Raw genomic sequence first — 20,851 nt, forward strand, 5'->3', positions numbered from 1 at the left:
TCGACATGCCAGCACAAGGCCCCTTTCGGGGTACAAAACATTACATTTATATGGACAAACAGGACACAATCATGCACCTCACTGTATCCAGTTCACCTTGATGAAGCCATAACCACTGTGTTAGTAGCTTTTATTGGTATTGCATACTAGTCATCGCCCCACTGAGCCAGACTGGAGTGATTGATAGTATTCCAATGTAAAGGTTATCGACAGTCTCAGCAAAACATGGAATAACCGCATACAGGCATCATAAAACATATCCATGTTTACATACTTTGCTTACATCCATGCAACATTTCACATTGTTGTATACATCCAGTGTTGTACAGCTGATTTATGTTTTACCAGAGCACATCATTTATTGAGTGACAGTGGGCAATCAGCATTTCATGTTAGAGGTTCAGGAAGGAGGAGCTGCATAGCAAGAAGTGATAAAGGGAACTGGGGTTCGAGTCCTGCCAAGCTGGCTGTCAGCTGTCATCAAGCCCGGGAGACAGGGAGTCCATCAAAGAGATTAAGACAGGTCACAGTTGAGGAAAGGAAACAGCAAGGATGACAGCTGCTGCAAACATTCATTTGTTAATGAAAATAAAAAGTCAGAGCAAATTTACAGAGTCGACATTTTGCATGACAGTTGAATTGTTTTAGCTTTGACATGTTTGTTGCAACTGAAGCCTCTTTCAGAATTGTTCGCAAAGGCTTATTTCTGAAATATACATCTTTGGCTATTTTGTGTTACAGATGTATATGTATGCGTGTGTGTGTGTGTGTGTGTGTGTGTAAATACATAAGACATTCAACAAAGACCAAGGCTGTTCTTACTTTTCAGTGCCAGTTTTCTCAGTAAGGCTGCTCATGCACTCCTTTTCCCACTTTACTCATGGGATCACCCAACTGAGATGAAGTACATCAGATTTAACTACTAATTAGTTATATCAGATTTAAGAGATGCCAAAACTGTAAAAATTAAGTTTTCTAACAAGGAAATTTTAAAGACCACGGTGTATTGAGGTACGCTTTGGTTTTACATATCTTAAGCAACAATAATAAACATCAAGAAACTGATGTTCCCTTTTTTAAAAAAAATCTTAATAAATCTATGAGCAATACCTAGAAAGATTAACTACGCTAGAAGAATACGTTAACAATTTGCTATAGCAACAAAGGTATCAACCGACTGCCGCAGACAGACAGAAATCCTGGATCACCAGCATAAGCTTACACAGCGAGGAAGAGGCCCATTTCTTAGTTGAATGAATGAAGAATTATGAAAAGTCATTTACATTAATTTGTACGATAAGGTGATATTATTGTGATAATTTCAGTGATTTTTCATTCATATCTTTGGACTTAAAGGGGCACTATGACAAAAGTAACATTTGAAACGTTGTTCCTTCCAGTACCTGAATAGCTTGCCTGTGAAAATCTTCTGACAATTTCAGTGTTGTGGCTCATCCACAGCCTCTTCCCCGGATTTTTAACTACACGCACAGAGAGAACGAGGGCAGGGTACTGCACTGACTGCTTTTAGTCCCAGAAGTGAAACTAATGAGCTAGAAATTTAAAAAAACATATATCCTCATAGGGGACAGAATGCATATCTGTACTGAATACCATATTGATCTACAATATAAGGTAGGCGATCACAGCTGCATAAGACATTTGCAGGGTCGTAACAGAAAAAGGAAACCACATTAATTCATGAATTTATCAATAATGCATTTGACCTATTGGACTCATTTTCACACCTATTCTCTCATTAAATAAACACGTTGCTATAATTCAATGATATCTTGGGGATGAGAGGGGTTAATTAGGATACATGCTAACAAATCTGGCATCTTCCTAGAATATCCATTACAAATGGAAAACTTGTCAGCAAGGACATAAAGCCTGTGCATTATTTACTCATTCATGTATTTTGCAGAAATTCTCACACGAGTTCACTAGCAACAGAAGATGTCCAATTATACAAAGGGTATAGCCTCACTGGAGTGTATTTGTATTGTTCTCCTGTACTGTGTACTACACTTTGGTCATAACATGCGCTCCCCAATCTGGACCAAAAGCTTAAGCAGAGAACCCTGTTGGCTAATTCATATTGTCCTCTGATCACACAGTGGCTGTTTTCTTCATCATAATGTCAAAGCAAATTCCACTGTGAATAATGGAAATTCTTCATGAGAGAACCGAGGAGCTCATGCCAGCATATATGCACTAAAGAAATTACACGTTTTATACTACACTCTGGAATTCATGCAAAATGCTCAATCAAGTGGTCTTATGAAGTGTGAAAGCAATTGAGTTTAGCCTGCTCAAAATACGATTATTGCTTTTGAGCATGTTTAAAAAGCATTCATTCAACCAGGCATTCATCCACCCCCTGCTAACCGAATGTGAGAAAATTCATCACAGATTATAGATTAATATCAGACGCACTGTATGTGATAACTGACTATTTAGTTTATCCCTACTAGCCTGTTCTTATGCATCATAAAAAGTAATTTTACAATGAAAAGTGCATTCAAGAATAAATCGGTGGCAAAAATGAAAATCCAGCCCTGAAATAGAATTAATGCAAAGCTTTGAAGGTGCCATCAAAACACCACTCATTCTGCTTTGAAATTCATCTCACCATGTGCACCCCTAAAGCATGCTTGGATAACAGTTTGATAGCATTGATGTCTTCCATTACTGCTAACTGGAAACGACAGGGGGCCTTTCGACAAATACGAGCTTGTAGCTTTTCCCTGCTGGCCACTGATGAAGGTATACAGTTGCTCTCGTTCTTAGGAGGACCAAAGGGCACACAGAAAGCCCCTCAACCTCAATCCCAGGGTCTGAACCCCGATCAGCCCCAGCTGCAGATGTATCATTTCAAAAACTGTCACTGTGTTCTCACTGCTGGGCTGAGGCGTCCTGCATTGTTCCATTTTCGGTAGCGTGCTTTAATCTTCATGACGAACGCTCATGCCTTAAACAAATACAGCATTTTCTATGCAAAATGCAGCAGATAGTAATATAAAACGTAACAGAGAAAAGCAGCACTGCATATAATCATGAAATTCTGAGGAAGGTTCCTGTTAAGCATAGTCTAGGCAACAACAGCTTTCACATTGTATGTGCTACACAAATGACCAATGCAATCCCCAAAGTACAGAACAAGAGCCAGGATCTGCTTCATAAAATCACAGTAATGCTTACAAGTGTTGTAACCAGTTAAATTTTAAGGACCTGAATCATTCAGAGCAGCCCAGAAACCATGTGCCAGGTCTACTGGCACCTTCCAGTGAACATTTCCAAAAACTGCCTGGGACCGTTGCAGATGCAGGCACCACCCAACTTCCATGCAGAGTGCCTGCACCACCACGGCCGCGAGCGGACTTTCCTTAGTGCAACAAAGGAAAAATACCTTTGGAACACAAACATATTAGAGGTGTGGTGCTCTGAGCATTCATTCATCTTGTTTATTTATTTGCTGTCTAACTTTCAAATAGGATATCGCAAAAATGGGAATTAATTTTAAGCGTGACAGAACGCAATTAATTCTCGGCACGAGAGCTCATCAGTTTGTTATTCCACTGCTTCTCATATTTATTCCAGCACATGCAGGGTATTTTCAGCAACTCGGAGGCCACGTGCTGCCGTTTCCACTTCCCCTAAATACGAAAGGAGCTCAGCTTCCATTCAGAGGAATATTAAGCCTCTATTATTTCAGCTCACTTTCAGAAAATGACCACTTCAGCTTTTGCTCTATTCCTTTTGTATCCCTCCGCTCAACAGAGGGAGTTTGCACCATCAATTCCATCCTTCCGGCAGCTTCTTCCTTTTAATCTTCAATCTGTGCATCAAAAGGGAAAAAAACTGACAGTTTCTTGACATACGCAATCGTTTAAAAATAAAGCAGATTAGCATACATTTGTATTTCTGCTTGAGTGCCATCACATTAAAGAGAATAACACAGGACAGAGGTGAGTGACTAGCATAAATAAATGTATCTATCTTCTTCTTTAGCAGATTTGCCATAATTAAACATTCTGGAGACAGTAAAGGCAGTTATGATAATGATGCGTATAAAAGCATCTGCCTACAGCATTTCTGCAGTCAAAGAGTCTGAGGTGAAAAGAACAGGTTTTCCAGCCACTTCACTTCAGGTGCTATTTGCAGCAATTTCCACTACTGGGCTCCTTTTCGAGTGTGATGGGCTGGTATTGTAAGAGTGTGTTTTTATCTCAGGGGAAGCTCAGATAACAGGAGAACAAGGCTGAAAGGAAAGGTGTGTACGTGCGTACGTGTGTGCATGCATCTTTATATTTTTGGGTTTTTTTCTAATACAAAAGTACCTCAAGCCAGCTGCCCAAACAGAGGAAGCCCAGTTTTTCTGCCCGCTGTTTGTTTACTCAGGCTCCTTTGATAATATCAAAAGGTCCATCTCCCTGGGTGCAGCAATGAATATTTCAGTGCATCTAAATGTTTTATTATTACATGAAACCACAAAGTAAGACACAACCCTCTACAACGCTTGAGCAACGATTCACACACACAGCGTAAAGAAACAAACTATCAAAGCCAAGCTTGACTTAATCTGAATCTAAAGGCTAATGGCATAGTTTCTGTTTTTTACGTTAGGTGGGCTGTGTCGAAAAAAAAATGCATAGAACTTCTGATTAAATCCTAACATTCTCTCTGTGGCATACTGGAAAAGTAGCCTTGCCATGTTCTATGGTACTCTCATACGAGTGATGCTGACAGTTTCTCCCTTTCTCCCTGTCTGACATTCTGAGTTCTTATGCTGAAGTAAGCGCTTGGAGTAGGAAAACAACATTCTAAGCAAAAAACAGTAAGCAAGTGTGACCTGTAGTAAACTGTAGGTTACTGGATGGGAAACAGGCTTGAAGTGAAACCAGAGAAGGCAGGTGACGCTAAGTCTGAAGCACCAGAGGCACAGGGTGGAGCTGGAGAGAGGAGGAAGCGGCGAGATCTGTGTGCCTGGGATACGCGTCCTGACAGCAGTTTACCTACAGCTCCGAGTCGGCAGGGAGGCTGGAGGGCTGAAGGAGAGGAACGGGGAGGATTACCATCTAAATCACTGGCATAACTGGAGTGTCCGCTCTCAGAGACAACTGTGCCAGGCGAGGTGTGGGCCACGTCTTTTCAATTGGATCTCTGCTGGGAGTAACTGGCCAGCTTTCATCATCGACACAATTAGCTAACTACTACCACTAGCAGTCCCGCACGGCAGAACTTCCAATACACAACCTCAGCCCAACATACTGATAACACTAATGCAAATAACAATGACGACGAGCATGTTACTACTGACAATGCATTTGTTATTAGTGCAACTAACAATGTCAATATGCTTGAGCACTTCCCCACCAAAGTTAAGAACACACCAATGCCCACACCAATGCCTCTTTTGATAAGTTGAGAAATGCATATTTATTACAAAATGAGTTCACAGACCAAATGCAAATGCATTTACTTTTCCAAGTATTCACTAGCGCATCATGCTGAACACAGATACAGGAGGATATGAAGACCTCACATGCAGCAATTATTCAGTTAGGAACTATGCTGTCAATTGTCAGAGCAATTAATTCAGTTAGTGATACAGAATACACATGAGTTTGTTCACATCATCGTAAATAAAGCAAAGGAATTCAGTGAGCTAGTTCTTTTGGAAGTTTATCAGAGCATGCCGCTTCCTCTTTTCATACAAGCAGGATTAAAGTGTGTATCTCTTGGTTTTTACGTCAGCGAGAACAAAACCAAAAAAATCGATACGGAACGAGTGTTTTGCAATTCACAATCCCTACTAACATCTGAACTTCAGTTAGCACAGACGGAGATTTCAACGGCAGTTTCAAAGCGGTTTGTATTATTGCTAACTGCAATAATATTTAAAACATCAAACAGTATGCTCTGCAACTATCACCTAATAAAAGTCAGAAGAATAAACAGCTGCAGTGACAGAACAGATGGCCATTGTATCAAAACAAGGAAATAGCTGTCAAGATGAAGTATAAGGCCCCAGTTTTAATTTCATAGAGAAAAACACTGCGCTGGGGAACACGCACACGCTACACATAATCACCGCTACAGTAGGAATATATAAAAAATGAATCAGGGGTCTAATTAGTCAGACCTCCAGTGTTCTTTGCCAACTAGTAATTATCACAACTTGCTTTCAGCAGCTTCTCAATTTGCCACTGCTGCTTTTTTACACTGGATTTTTTAACTTCTGCTGCAGGGGAAGACTTAGTGGCACAAACCCTCAGCAGAGATCAAGCAAGCATGTGTTTATGCATGCATGCGTGTTTGTGTGTGTGTGTGTGTGTGTGTGTGTGAGAGAGAGAGAGAGAGAGAGAGAGAGAGAAAGAGAGAGCAAGCTGTGAGAGAGAAGAAACAGGGTAACTACACTAACACAGTTCTCACAGCAGCCAAAAGCATCCAGTAATCACTCAGCTTGAAATGTGAAAAATAACTCCTCCTCAAGTGTGTGACAAGAACACTGAAAGAGAATAAAGCAGGCATACCAAATATAAATAAGAGTAATGAATGAAAACATGATGCAGAAACACTAAAATAAGCAAAGAATATCCACTGCTGGTTGTGGAGTCCAGCAAAACGTTTCAACCTGAAAAAACTTCCCATAATGCTCTAATATTTATGGCCCTGGGCAGCAAGCTGAGGGGGAGTTACACACAGAGAGGGGGGGACACTGGACTGTATAAACAAGCTAACAAAGCAAATCTAGCTCTGTATGATATTAATTACAGTCCTTCTTGCTTACTCAAGTGAAGCCTACTCCATACGCAGCAGTGGGCTTGTATTTTCATCTGTTGAGAAGCCTGGCTAATGATGGCGTTTGGCTGCCAGTAACAAGAGCCCTCATCAGGCCTCACGACAGAACGGGGGTCTGTGGGAGAGCAGAGCTCACCAGGGAACTGGAGGTGGCTGCCAGGACTTCTGTGGTAGGGCAGAGCAGGAGACCCTTCACCTTCACAAAATTTTATCACTTGCTGCGCATGTGCATTTTTTTTGTATGACATTGTATCCTCTCACCCCTAGTTTTTTCCCCCCACTAAGTTTACCCCTGCAGAACACAGCCTATTCCTCATTTTGAATGTCTGAATTTTGAGGAGCATACTTAAAAATACATCAACACATTGAAGAGTAGAATGTGTTAATGATCCAAAAATTGGCTAGGGTCATTCCCCAAACATACAATTTTTCTACATCCACTTACGGCACATCACTGACAGTCAAGAGAGGATTCTGGTCTGGGCTAAATGTATTTTAAAAGTATGGTTCAAAATCAGTAAGGTAAAATTTCATACATATAAAATGGCAGACACTGACCAGACCAATCCTTTAACAAACATACAGCTGATCAATGGGCATTTGGTATTCTATATTCCTAATAATGAGTATCTTTCCTGAAGGAGCTGCACATAAAGTTGTAGGATGAATCAGTGGACCTTTGAATTGAAGGAGCAAGCAAAATCCATGTAACTGAAAAGGAGATTGGGACCTACAGGCAATGCCTTGGACTGTCTGGGGAAAAAAAAAACATTAGAGCAGATTTGAATAGCTTTTTAATCAGGCTAGGTGCCTTTGAGGGGAATGTCACACACTTTACAGCAACCGGTGTAAGTACACAACACAGTATTGCTTTTTAAATAAGGCTGATTACACCAGGGAGAAAAGGCCAGGGAATAAATTTCTTAAACCAGGATAAGAGCCATGAAATCAAACCAAGGCATATGCATTTAGTCATGGCATACCATATGGGAGTCTCACGATCACTGCATGTGCCAAGATATTGTGTACTTAACATGTTCCTGCAGACATATTTACATTATGAATAAATCTGTTTCACAGATGTGTTCATTTCATAAGGAGAGCATTACCGCTGAACAGCCATATTCATTTAATTATGCCCTGAACTCACCAATATTTCTGTATACATAACCCTGTCAGGAAGATGCTGCCAATGTGCACAACCCCAAAGGCCCCCTTCTACTATTTATTCAGACAAGGTAATGATCAATGGAATGTTAGAATAAACAAATATTATTCAAGTATCGAGATCAGGGTTTCTGCTGAAGGCTACGTAACCCCCCACCCCACCCCCTCAGATCTAAGCTACTACTTTATTCTTTCTTTTTTATGTAAGGAATGGCTCGCCTCTCTGTCACTGGACTTATTTCCCATGCTCCTCGACCCACCTTTATGTTCCCCTTGACGCAGATCAGAGATGGGCCGTATAATGAGAGAAGCCTTTCATGGACCTAGGCTCGCAGGCTATGGGAGAAAGGGGAGCTATCACGCGTGCATGCGGGCTGTTGGATGTGTGAAAAAGGATCCAACCCACACACCGGAGGGAGCACGCATCGACGTTCCCTCTCACCCCAGGGGCCGGAAGGAATATTAATTGTTTGGTTTTTCATATGTTTCAATGTTAATGAGCCCCTGAGATCAAAGGGAATATACTCCATGCGCCCAGCTCCCACAAGGTACTTTGGCCCACATCACTGTTCTGTCAGTTCTCCGTGGCCCCCCTCCCCCTTTCTCCAGGCATCCCCTCAGCACACAGGCAGCTCCGAACTCCCTCTCCCACACTGACTGACACCAGGGGTATCCAATCTCCGTGTCCCACATGACACCAGGCTCCCGGGACTAGGAGAGGTCGGCACAGCATGTGACTCATACATGTTCATTGCTCAGACAGCTCCTCCTTTTAGGCATGCTGTATTCCAGTAGCTTCTTGTCTTCCTCAAAATATACAACAGCCAAAAGCTGTTCCCTTCATCCAAGCAGCAATCTATACATATTCTCCCTGTAGTTTCATTTTCAAACACTGTTTGCATTTTATCTGGAGGTTATCCTATAAGGCAGAAGTTTTAGATCATACAACAAACTAGTTTTCATGGGATGTGATTCGCAACGAAAACCACAATAACACTATGGATAAACTATTATTTGCACCTGCATGCTAGGGCTTGTCTGGTAATTTTTTTTTGTGCTAACCACAAAAAAAACATTTTTTACATGCAGAATTTTATACTGACAGCAAACAGCCATATTGGGAAGCTAAAATAACACAAACTTGCTAGCTTTAAGATGCAAATTTAATTAAAAACATCTGTCAGTTTAGATGTCAAAGCTAGCTAGCTAGCTGACAGCATATTTCTCACCTCTTGCCTGGACATCTCACCTAGAAACTACATCTGTTTAAGCTAGCTAGCTGTCCTGGCTCACAGGAGCACATCTGAGCAGAGAAGGCCCTGGTGGTCATCACTGCATGCATGGAATATGAGCATCTGTGTTCCCATGATAACACTCCATCACATTTCCCTTTCGTTCACAGCTTTTAGGGCCATGAAAATTTCCCCTGGGATCAGGTCTCAGCATCACACAGGGGAGATCATTTTAATAGTGAGAGAAAGGGCAGAGGACAGGCTAGACACATCTCTGCTGTATGTCCAGGTCTGTACCCAGGTGAAACTGAACTATAGGTGAAATGGGGCCGCATTAAGCCTCCCTGTGGCCCAGGGCTAACACGTCTCCCCTGGCCCTATGTCCACAATTTTCAACTGGAAAACTAAAAGCACACTGACGCGACCAAAGACCTGGCAACAATAAAGACACACCGCAAATTCAACAAACAGGCCTATGACAAAGGACATCAGAAGTAGAAAGTGAATATGCTACAGAATGAGACCTCCAATTGAAAACATTACGTTGTAATGTATCGAAAGCCGTCAAAGAGTACCGACTCTTATATTACAGTGCTCTCGAAATATTCACGTCATGTTACCTGAACCTTGTCTGGTTTTTATACACGCGCTCGGATGCTGTAAAGGAAATGTCTTTATTCTGGCATGATAAGGATGCTTTCACTCCTTTGTTAACCCAGTAACTGTGCAACCCCTCTGTAGTAGGACCCTAACATGCAACGTCAGTGGCTGGCAAAGGCTCTTTATTTGAGGGGTTACCTTTGAAGAAGAGTCGGTGTCAGCTAAAGCATCTACATCAATGGAGGCACTCGACGATGGCAAGATAGGCTCGCGTACCTCTTCAAGCACCGATTCTGGGGAGACGGGTGACAAGGTTGTGCCAGACCCCACATTGGGAGTACTATCATGGTCTTGGGGATCACCTAAATTCTTTTTGAAAAGGGATGTAAGCTTGGGTATTTTGCTGAGTGTTTCTTAATTTCTCTCCTTTTTTTGTTGAGCTTGTTTTCTCTTTTTAGCACTGCTATCGTATTTTCTAATAGCCTCGTGAGACATCGCTGTGAAGTGACTAGCCTACAAACACCACTCTCACTGACACTAATAAGGCTACTCTACAGGTGGGAAACCGGACCAAAATGTTCAGTATAAAATCAAAACACCATAAAACCCCATTCAAAAATTCAATGCAAACTGCTGTTCCCGGGGCCCCCTAGTGGCCGGGGCCCTGGGCTGCAGCCCATGTTGCCCCATAGGTTAACGCAGCCTTGTGCACAGTGCATGTATCTCCGCAGCATACTACACCCAAGCCTCCAGCTAGAAGGCATAGATCACAGAAGCTCCACTGCCGCGTTTATAAGGCTAAAATCTAAATGGGGGGGGGAGCAATCATCTACTTCAAAGTTGCAGTGACATGTAAGACTCTGAGTCCAATATTAGATTCACAGATGGAACACAATGCGGCCTGAGATGACAGGAATTTTCTGAACCAATAACGTGCGTCATTGGCGGGAGGCATCAGGGTCTGCATGGCGGCCAGGGTGCGCTGAAGGGAGAAGAGATCCTCTAAGCCTCATCCGAGATGGCTGACGGCGCTGTCATCTCATGGGGAAAAACAACAGCTGATCCTGGAGGGGATCAATTACTCCCCACTATTTATACTGGATACATTTCCTCCACTCTCTGAACTGTGGAACTGACAAATAAAAGTTGAGCCTTTCCACTGTGATCTAGGGATGCCTCCTTGCATGTGACCTTTGCAACACGTCTGAGGTGGAAGGGGGGGTTATTTGTTAGGCTAAAATGCAGCTTGTGAACAATTTTCCCTCAGGGAATTAGAACTATACACCATGTAAATCAAAGGACAAAACATTTATTGAGGGAAATTTTGCTATTATTTCCTTACGTACTTTGAGGCTGATGAACCATTTCTTCTTTCTTCTCTGTCTGCACAGCAGTTGTCAAAGATAGAGTACCTGATTTCTGTTGAACCCATCAGCCTCAGCCACTGAGGCATAGATTCAGCGGCAGAAAGTTCAGCAGGGCTCAAGCATTCTCTTATTCAGTCTTACTAGAACATTGCGAGCATCACGCTGCGTTACAGCTAACATTTCCATTAGCAGGGGGACGGAATCACATAATGGCAGCTCATAAGATTGAAAGTAATGAGTCTGCCAAGGAAAAACAAAGCTTTCCTGTTCCTAAACGGAGATTTAGAAAATAGGCAGCCTGTCCTCTCCCTGCATGTGAAGTACCCAATTGAGACTGACAGCTAAGAAAATGAACACATGAGTAAGTAAATGCAATCAACAAATGCATAACATATAAATGACTAAAAGGACGCTTTTCTCCAGGATAAACAGAATTTTTTTCTTATTAAAAAAAGGAAAATATATTTTTTAAAAAGTGGAGCGCTGTGGTAATCTATGTTCATTTTGATTTCATGACTGCGGTGCTTTCCCAAGTCCCAGACTTAATGACAACACCAACACTGTGCATCCATGCCAAAGATCTGTTAGCTCCCATTCGCTTTCTCGTACTGATCTATGAGAATTGAGTCATCATACAGATCAACACACACGATTGGAATTGCTCCACTGCGCTACATTTGATTACCTCTGAGCCAAAATAGTTCCTCATGCCGGAAGTATGCAATGTGATATTTTCAACAGATAGCTTTTAAAGCTGCAGCACCCACAGGGTGGCAAAGTACCCACCTCAATCAGCTTGCGCTCGTAGCTGGAGGCCAGCTCCTCCACATCACCCACGGACTTGGGCTGAGGAACAGGCGGCGGTCCATCGCAGTTCCGCAGGGTGGGGAGTGCTGGGAAAAAAGTCAGAGGGAGCGCCACAGAGTTAAACTTACGACTGTCCCTGTGACACAACAAAATGAGCAATGTAGGTATGCCCTTATTGATGACGCAATGATTCAGCATCACAGTATGATACACACGTCTACACCAGGGACGTTTCTAGCTACTGAGAAGTTCCGGGGTTAAGTCAAGTTTGCCTGGGGCCTGGGGCTTGGAAGATCAGCATCGGTAGGTTGGGGAGGTTATATCTACCTTTATATTAAATATTATCATACCTTCGGACGCTGTAAGTCAAGTTCCGCTCTGTTACACAGTCTGCCTGTTGTTTTGCTATAAACACCTCCTTTTTCAGGGCGAAAATATTCGGGGCTAGGCTTAAAATATTCGGGGCTATAGCCCCAAATGATCGGACCTAACGACGCCACTGGTCTACACTAACAAAATTCAACATGGGCTTAATGTGGCCAGGCACTCATTTCGTTTGCAAGATCTGTTGATCAGGATCTGTTGATCGCCATGTTGTGAATGTTGCTGAACGTTAATTCACCCTGCAAATGCATCAGCAAAGCATTCACATGAGAGGATGAGAGAAAGAATGAGAGGACACTAGTCAGCTGTTAAATGTGCTCACCAAATCACTGCCAACACACATCACTAATAGCAGGGATCATCCGGCATGTATCTGTAAATGAATACTTCTTCCTTTAATCACTGTCAGAAAGTTAGTGTTGAGATAATTTCTTTCAAGTTTCTAACTTAATATCAAAACCATTTTCTAGTTCTCTCCACATTTTATAAAGAGGTGTGTCAGCTAAATAGATAATAGGGATAGGCCTACACAGTCTGAAATAGCCTCAAAACATAGTCTAATCCACTTCTGAGTGGATGAGAAGACTAAAAACAGTTGAGTTCAATACCTTTCATGAAAAGGAAGAAAGACTATATTTCTCTCTGCAAACTGCATTAAAACTTTTTTTTACTTGAACACAAAACATCACTGCCATAAAATACCTTTTTTGTTCAGAACCCAAAGGCATAGAAAAAAAAGCAATATCTGCAGCAAAGCAACAGAAACAAATGGTGTTAGAGGTGGAAGGATAAAAGACTATAAAAAAAGAAAAAATCAATTAGATTTAATCCAGATCAAAACCACTGAATTTCCAGTCCTGACGAAGAAGACGAAATTGATTTTAAAGGAAGTGATTGTAGGATTTGTCTGGATAAGTGCAAAGATTCCTGTTGCATATCAGTGAAATACAGATAAGGAAAGAAAGCCAAGCAAAACAAAAAAACACACGGTAAATCTATCCTGAAAAAAGCGTTGTCATGGTACACTATGCAAGTGAGGTAAATAACATGGTAAAAGACAATTGACCTGTCATTCTTCCACATCAGCACTTTGTAGCTGAGGGATTCATTTCTGAGACATATCTCCAGGCTACCAACAGTCCTGTCTTTCCCCCTTGCTCACACAGTCAGGGAAGTTTACAGCCTCTTTATTAAATTGTATTGTTTCTTGTACAGAGGTTGGTTAGCTGTACAAATGATGAAGTCTTTCTAATAAAGTAACACATTGACGTCTGTGTACCTGTGTACCTGTGTGTGTGTGTGTGTGTGTGTGTGTGTGTAGTGTGGCAGCACAGATGTGAGCGAACACTGTGGAGATGGAAGAGGCAGCTGGCTTGTAATAACTGTGCTAATTCAACAGTGATTTAGAGCAGCTGTCTGACTTGTGTGTGTGTATGGGCACTGGGTGCATTTGTAAGTGTGTTTGTAAGTGTGTCTAGGCAGTTGTCCGTGAACGTGTGCTTTCTGAATTGTACCTCCATATGCTCACACTGCAAAGAGCAAACATCTGTACGAGCCGGCATGGGTGCATGTATACGCATGTGTACGTATCTGTGTGCATCCACAGCCACACAAAAGCCAATTAAACCACAAAAGAGGCACAAAATGAGAATCTCATTGGGCTGCGTTCCACAGGGATGCCAGTGCCAACATGCACAGAGCTCTCAGGAAGAGGAAGCTGGCACAGGATGGCTGACACACACAGTGTTGCTGCACACACACAGTGTGTATTTCACGGGCCCCACTCCCAACACACACTCACATCTCCAGCACGGGTACACCTCCTGGGTTACCAAGAAATGGATATATTCCAATAAAATCATGTTACATATTTTTTCTGCCTTTTCTATTTCATCAGAAAATGTAACAAAGTCCTTGTCTGCAAGATGTAAACAACCAAAGCTGTGTCTAAGCTTGTCTTAAACTGCTGCTCATGTGGTTTGATTATCTGCACCGTCGTGCATTCCTTTGTAAATTGCCCTGGATGAGAGCAACTCCCAAAGGAGTAACTGTAAATTCAAGCAATGATCCTGCCTGTGTGTACACAGAGAGCCCTTCCAGGTTAAAGGCCCCAGGTCTTTGTGGATGTGTTGCACATGAGCAAAACCCAGGTGTCAAATCCAGCCCTGTCATAGTTGCACTTCCTGTTTGAAGTATCAGGCAAGTGTCGCTATGTACAGAAGCAGGAGAGCCGTTCTCTACTTGGCTTATGGAAATCAGGTTCATCTAGAAATTATGGGGTTTTTTTCTCTCAAGAGGATTCTGGAAGAAAGGTTAACTCTGAGAGACAATGCATGATGAAAAAAAAATGTTCTACAATACATCATCATTACAACTTGATATAAAACACAACACAAGAAATATCCGGAGTCCCAACTGACATTATATTCTGCACCGCATGTTGAGCTTTGCCAATGAATATGCCTGTGTGCGTGCATGCATGCGAGCGCGCAAACAGGAAGAATAAACAAACAAGGCAGGTTACATTTCCAAGGATAACTGATGTGTGTAAAGAACTGCTCCTTTCTTTCCTTGAATGCCCAAATGTGATGGATAATAAAATCCTCTATTAGATACTGCTGTGTTCTTCTATCCCTCTGAGACGGCTGCGCATTCTTAAACAGGATATCTGCAAGAAGCAACCCACGTGGAGTTCACACTGGCATAAACAGTACTGACACCAGCCTCCTGCAGTCTGCAGACAAAAATACCCAACAAAGAGTCCAAAGTCTGCCACCAGACATTCACACAGGCTTCAAGATCATTGTAAGAGAGACAGTATAAAATGCAAAAGCTTAAACTCTTGGTTATCACAGAAATTGTTAGAAAATAGTACTGCCTTGTGTTCTAAAGTAACAAAAATCATGTTAATTTTTTTTTTTTTTTTTTTTTACATGCAATCAGACTGAACTTGCCTTGCATTAACTGTAGCTTATGTACAGCATGGTCTTCAGGACATAACTTTTGTGTATGGTTTTGTCTTGCTCTGAAAAATATAATGAAAAAATGCATAGGGGAAATATAAAACAAAATAAATAGCAAATAAAACCTCAATATAGCTGTTCCGCTGGCTAAACAGATCATAATTAGAGCGAGGGCAAAAATGCCTGTTAAGGCTACAGAAAAATGTCCTACGTGCAATACTATAGAATCAAGATGTTCCTAACACAATGTCTTCAATTAATATAGAAATCCTAATCTTGCTTTGTGTCTGCAGAAAATATCCATCAGTTCACAAGAGGAAAGCTGATCACTGAGGCAAAACTAAGACCGAATTTAGATTCTGAAATTTGGATTGAGAAAGAGGATCTTTCCAGGGGAAAGGGTCAGCATGGAGAAACCAATTGTGGACCATCTGAAAGTGGCATATACCCTACAGAATGGCTATGACACCTGAAAGGCTAACAGGGTGCCTTCCTGCTCCTAACGGCCAGTCTCCCTGACAGACACGCGATGGTGCTAAATGGGGTGATTGTGCTGGAATTCTTTAGCGGCAGAGTGACCTGGAATCACATCGGTTCCGCTTTGACAGCCAACATGAACAGTGGGGACACACTGACACCTCACCCCTTTCAAGTCCTGCTTCTGTCCGCTCCATGTCCAGCCAATGAGAAGAGGGCACAGAAATGAGCATGAGCATTTGTAACAAGAGCCAGATAACCCCATCAACCAGGCACACCAAGGCCCAGGGCACGCCTTCACTCATTCGTTGGGGGGAAAAAAGTACTGGTCAGTGCAGGGCAGCCAGCCATCGTCCCTCCATCGGAAACTTTTCCGTTTTCAGCTGCTCCAGTTGTTGTTAATAGTCACATGGGGACAAGAGTTACCGACTGATAAACTCACCCCTGGTAAATGGATTATTTAAGCCTCCATTAACACACCTACGGTAAATATCTCGGTCAAGTCTCACCAACGAGCCATGCACATTACAGAACGCCTTGCGCATCTGCTGCTGGCTTTAAATACCCAGTCCCATGTGTCTCCTTCTCTGCACATTAGAGCTCAAAGAGCTTTCCAGTATGTACACAGGCAATATGTACACATTCTCTGATGGTGAATTACAAAAAGGGAAAAAAAGTATCCAAGTTAATTGAGGCGTTGCAATCGAAGTAATCTCCCTTCATTTTCAAATCAAGCACCACTGCTTCTCCTTCAGATAAAGGCAGCATATCATCACATCAGGGACTGTGCCTTTGCTGATAACACTAAATTACAGGATGCGGCCAATTTAATATATACACGTGAAATTGCACACCGAGCATACTGTGCACCTCAACCTTGATAAACATGAAGAAAATGTATCTCTTTCTTTTCACTGTTTTTTTTTTTTTTTTTTTCGAATTTGCTTCCCTCATGGACAACCTGCAAAAAACTGCCGGAACAGAATTCTTTACTGGAATGGAGATGACATATGAAAACACCATATTGATAGACATCATAACACAATCCACACTTTTTCAAAACCTTTCATATTCTACTTTTTTTCAAGACAAACCAGATATGGAGTAGCCTATGAGTAGTCTTGAACTGCAGCAGAAATGTCTTCCTCTTAACTGTAACATAACCAATACAAAGGATAATTCAGTCCTCTTTTATTTACTAAGCACTATGGCCCACTTAGCCAACCTTAAATAAGGTCCTTCTTAAATTAGAGTTATTATTTTGTCAATGCACAGATGGAACTTTCAACAGGGTCAGGCTACAGACAGTGGTAACACATTTTCACAAATCTGTAACCCAAAATTACAGGAGAGATGCTGCCAATTTCAGCTGTCCGTGAAACCCAATTCTGCTGCAATTTTGAAGGCGCAAACACACACTCTTTCATCACACATTTCCCAGAACACTCTACACACAGCCCACCACATCACAAACCAATCAAAACATTCTTTTGAACCCAGAGTAATTTCAAAGCAATTTCAGCACCCTATGCAAACACATTCTTTATCTTTAATTTGTTTTTCATTAAAGAAAGCAAGCGTCTCACTCCCTCATAAAATGAATGGGAGGATTCTTCCAGAATGAAATTGCAACACATTTAAAAAGACAAAAAAGCCAAAGCTGACTGGAAGTCACAGGCTATCTGGATATCTTCAATTGTGCTATAACAGAGCAATGCTCAACAGGTCCACACAGAAGACTATTAGTAGTATTAGTAGAACTAATTGTTAGTAGAACTAAGTGTTTACATACCCAGACCTTTCCACACCAACTAACAGACATTCAAGCACCTTCATCACAAGTCTTTCATTTTGTCCCTTTCTATGTGTGTCCTATTTTCCAGCTCTATCTCGGTCCAAGCAAAGGTCTGTCTCTCTTCCATTTGCCCTACAGTTTAATAAGTGACAACTGTTCCCTCCTGTCCTACCGCATTTGTTTATTTTTATCTGTCCCATAGGTTTTCATTTGATACCTTGTATTTTACTGAGGCATTTGTTCACAAAGTTCACACAAGTTTATGAAGAGCTGATGTTCTCGACTGCTAAACTAGCACTGCTTTTACACTGTAATTTAATTATGTTCCTTGTTTTGTGGGAAATGTAATCTACCTTGACAAGCATGTCTTGCTCTGTGTTGGAATGTCCCTGCCTTTCCAGCTTTCTTTATTACATTTGTTTCCATGGCTTCATTGGGGTAGATTATGCTGACTGGGCAGAATGTTTATGGCACCAACAACTTATGTGGAGTGCCAGCAGTTTGGTTAAAATGGTTATATGTCAAAAATGAGTCTTGGATCCAAGCTTGACTGGATCCCGTTTCTTTTCTCCTGTCAGCTTCAAGATCCAGTCTACTTCCAGCAGGAAGATGAATGGTGAGAGATACCATCCTTCTCTAACTTCAATATTACACTTCAGTGGTATATCGACACCACATTCAACTCCACACCCATAGACCCATTGTAAATGACCCATGTTAGATATTGTCTGATATCCTGTAAGCATCAGAGTAGTCTGCAACGTATTTCTCAGTCCGAACTGTCAAAGGCCTTCTTGTATTCAATGAAACTGACATAGAGAGGAAACCATCCATGTGGTGAACTATGTGACTATATGTGCGAGAGGCCAAATTGTTCAGGACATGGTCTGCCTTGTGAGAATCCTGCTTGCTCTTCAGATTACTTGCAGTAAACCACACCCTTCAGATGCTGTAATATCATCTTGTTCAAGGCTTTCAAAGACACAGAGGGAAGCACAATCCACCTATGCCTGTGGCATTTTGCCAAGTACCTTTTCTTTATGGGCTTACTCTTATATATTTGAACTTTTAAGCAAAGTACCCACAATTACAGCAACATAATCAGGCTTTAATATCACAAAAGATGAAAGTCCTGAATCATAATGCCACATGACCGGATGCACATAAAACACATCAGCAGTACCATGATGCTATACACCCTAAAGCTGCCCCTGCTGGTACACACAGGCTGCAGGCTACAGAAAATATTAAATGTTCTTCATTATTCACCTTTACATCAAAGAGGTTTTTGAATAGCTGTAAAAATACCACAGTAATGTTGCCTGATTATCCCAAGGTTTCTCCTGTGTGATGTGGACAGTACGGCGATGTGTTATTAGGGTAAGGAAAAGGCGCTCATCAAGGCCATCGTTTTGAAGTGCCGAGAGCCCAGAAAGGTGACAGGGGTATAATGACTGCCACTCGGGGATGATCAGAGAAAGCTTGTTTCCTCCACTGCTTCAGAGAGAAGGTGGCTATATCATCAACTGCAGTCCATGAGAGGAGTGAGGAACTGGAGTTCACATCTACACAGGGCAGCAGGGAGAGGAGAGTGCAGAGAGCAGGGGCTCACTCCGAGCAGAACAGCTCACGACCTTCCCAGTGGTTCTGAAAAAACCCTGGATTACACCATAAATCTGACTCATTGGCCCCTAACTGATGACAAAAGCTGTGCTAGAGGCAGGTTACACTGTCATCAGAGGCAGAACACCTGGAGAGTGGAGAAAAGCTCTGCAGTTTCCGCATTATGGGCAAGTTTTGGGCAACTGTCTTCTTCTGAGTTGTAGGTCTAACGAGTGGAGAAAATCACAACAGCTAACCTGCAATATCAAATGGTTAATGTACAAACTATGCTGACAGAGAAGCCATCTTACAACTAATAGTATCAGATGGCAGAGCTCTTGTCAGAGAACTAACAAAAAAAAACTTTTTGCATTTTTTAGTTGAGCAGAGAGTGGGATTCCTCTTACACCACTGCAATAATTAGCTGTTTTAAGGACAAAGCCTTTAATATTGCATTGACCTTCACAATATTTCAAAGATCCTGACCCTCCCAAAACAAAAGACAAAACCATATAGAGCAATGTTATCTTAGCAGATAAATTAAGACATGGGCCAACAACAAATGTAAAGTGGGCTTGCTTTACAAACATCTAAAGCCTTCATTGATGAAAGAATCCGCCTAGCACGTGGAGAGAAAATACAGGGAGAAGCTTTGGGAAACACTGATCATGGGTGACTGCAGGACTGACTATCAGAGAACATTTATTCCTCTTGCTGGAAACAAATGATTGTCCAGCATGGCTGATTGCCTATTAAAATAAGAGGTGATGGCATAATTCACACGATAATCCAATTACGATTAGGTCTGCAGCCAATAACATTGGAAGGCAAAGGAGAATTACACTGTCTGAGTAATGTCAGTAGGGCACTGTCATTATGCTGACATTAACATTGACATTCTCTAAATTTGAGCTAAACTGCAACACATATTGATAATTGACATGGCCCATAAACAAGCAAGATGAAAATGTTTGTTCCAGATTGTCCAATGCGGCTCCAGTGAAAGCAGACTCTCATGTCTTTCACATTCGGTTCACCTTAAAGTCTCTTTTGACGTGTATTTTAAAGCAGTTTCTCAATGACATAAAACTATAAAGAACTTGCTGATGGAAAGCACTTTTGCACAGTATTTATAATTTGTTTTACTTTATGGGTTTTGATGTGACCAATTTGAACGCAAGCCTGAGTACTTATTTACAAGAGTGAAGTTGCTGGGTGGCTTCACAGACATGAAGTATTAATGGCACAATCTGTTAAAAAAGGAGGCGATGAACTCTGCATGAAAACTGAAGGAAGCAGCTCGCTGTCTGTGGAGAGACCGTCTGCAAACTACCCCTCCTGGCTACAGAATAAAGTTCACAGCATCCATTATGACTTCACTCATCATTTCTTTTAAAGTTGATATTAAAAGTCTTTCATTTCTTATCAATTGAAATGTGTTCAGACCCTGATACAGAATTAAAACACACACACACACACACAGTCATTGCATCTCATTAGCAAGTGTAATTTAGACATTTCCCATTTCTGGGTTTTTTTGAGAGAGACAGCCATATCTCCATTGGCACTGGGCACCATGATATTATGATCTTATCAGATGCCCATTATAAAAGCAAGCAGCCAGACATTGCAGTAAATGAGATTCCTCCC

At 41.7% G+C, this 20,851-nt stretch overlaps 1 protein-coding gene across 1 annotated transcript in view; it reads right to left on the reverse strand.

Moving 5' to 3' along the window:
* The window catches only part of snx29 (sorting nexin 29), a 124,183-nt gene that overhangs the window by 57,676 nt on the left and 45,656 nt on the right, over positions 1-20,851 (reverse strand). The window contains exon 15 of the mRNA XM_036534491.1: positions 11,960-12,066. Coding sequence (XP_036390384.1) covers positions 11,960-12,066 — 107 coding nt within the window. The remainder of the gene's footprint in view (positions 1-11,959; positions 12,067-20,851) is intronic.

This window comes from Megalops cyprinoides, chromosome 1, assembly GCF_013368585.1.
Source record: "Megalops cyprinoides isolate fMegCyp1 chromosome 1, fMegCyp1.pri, whole genome shotgun sequence".
Lineage (NCBI taxonomy): Eukaryota > Metazoa > Chordata > Actinopteri > Elopiformes > Megalopidae > Megalops > Megalops cyprinoides.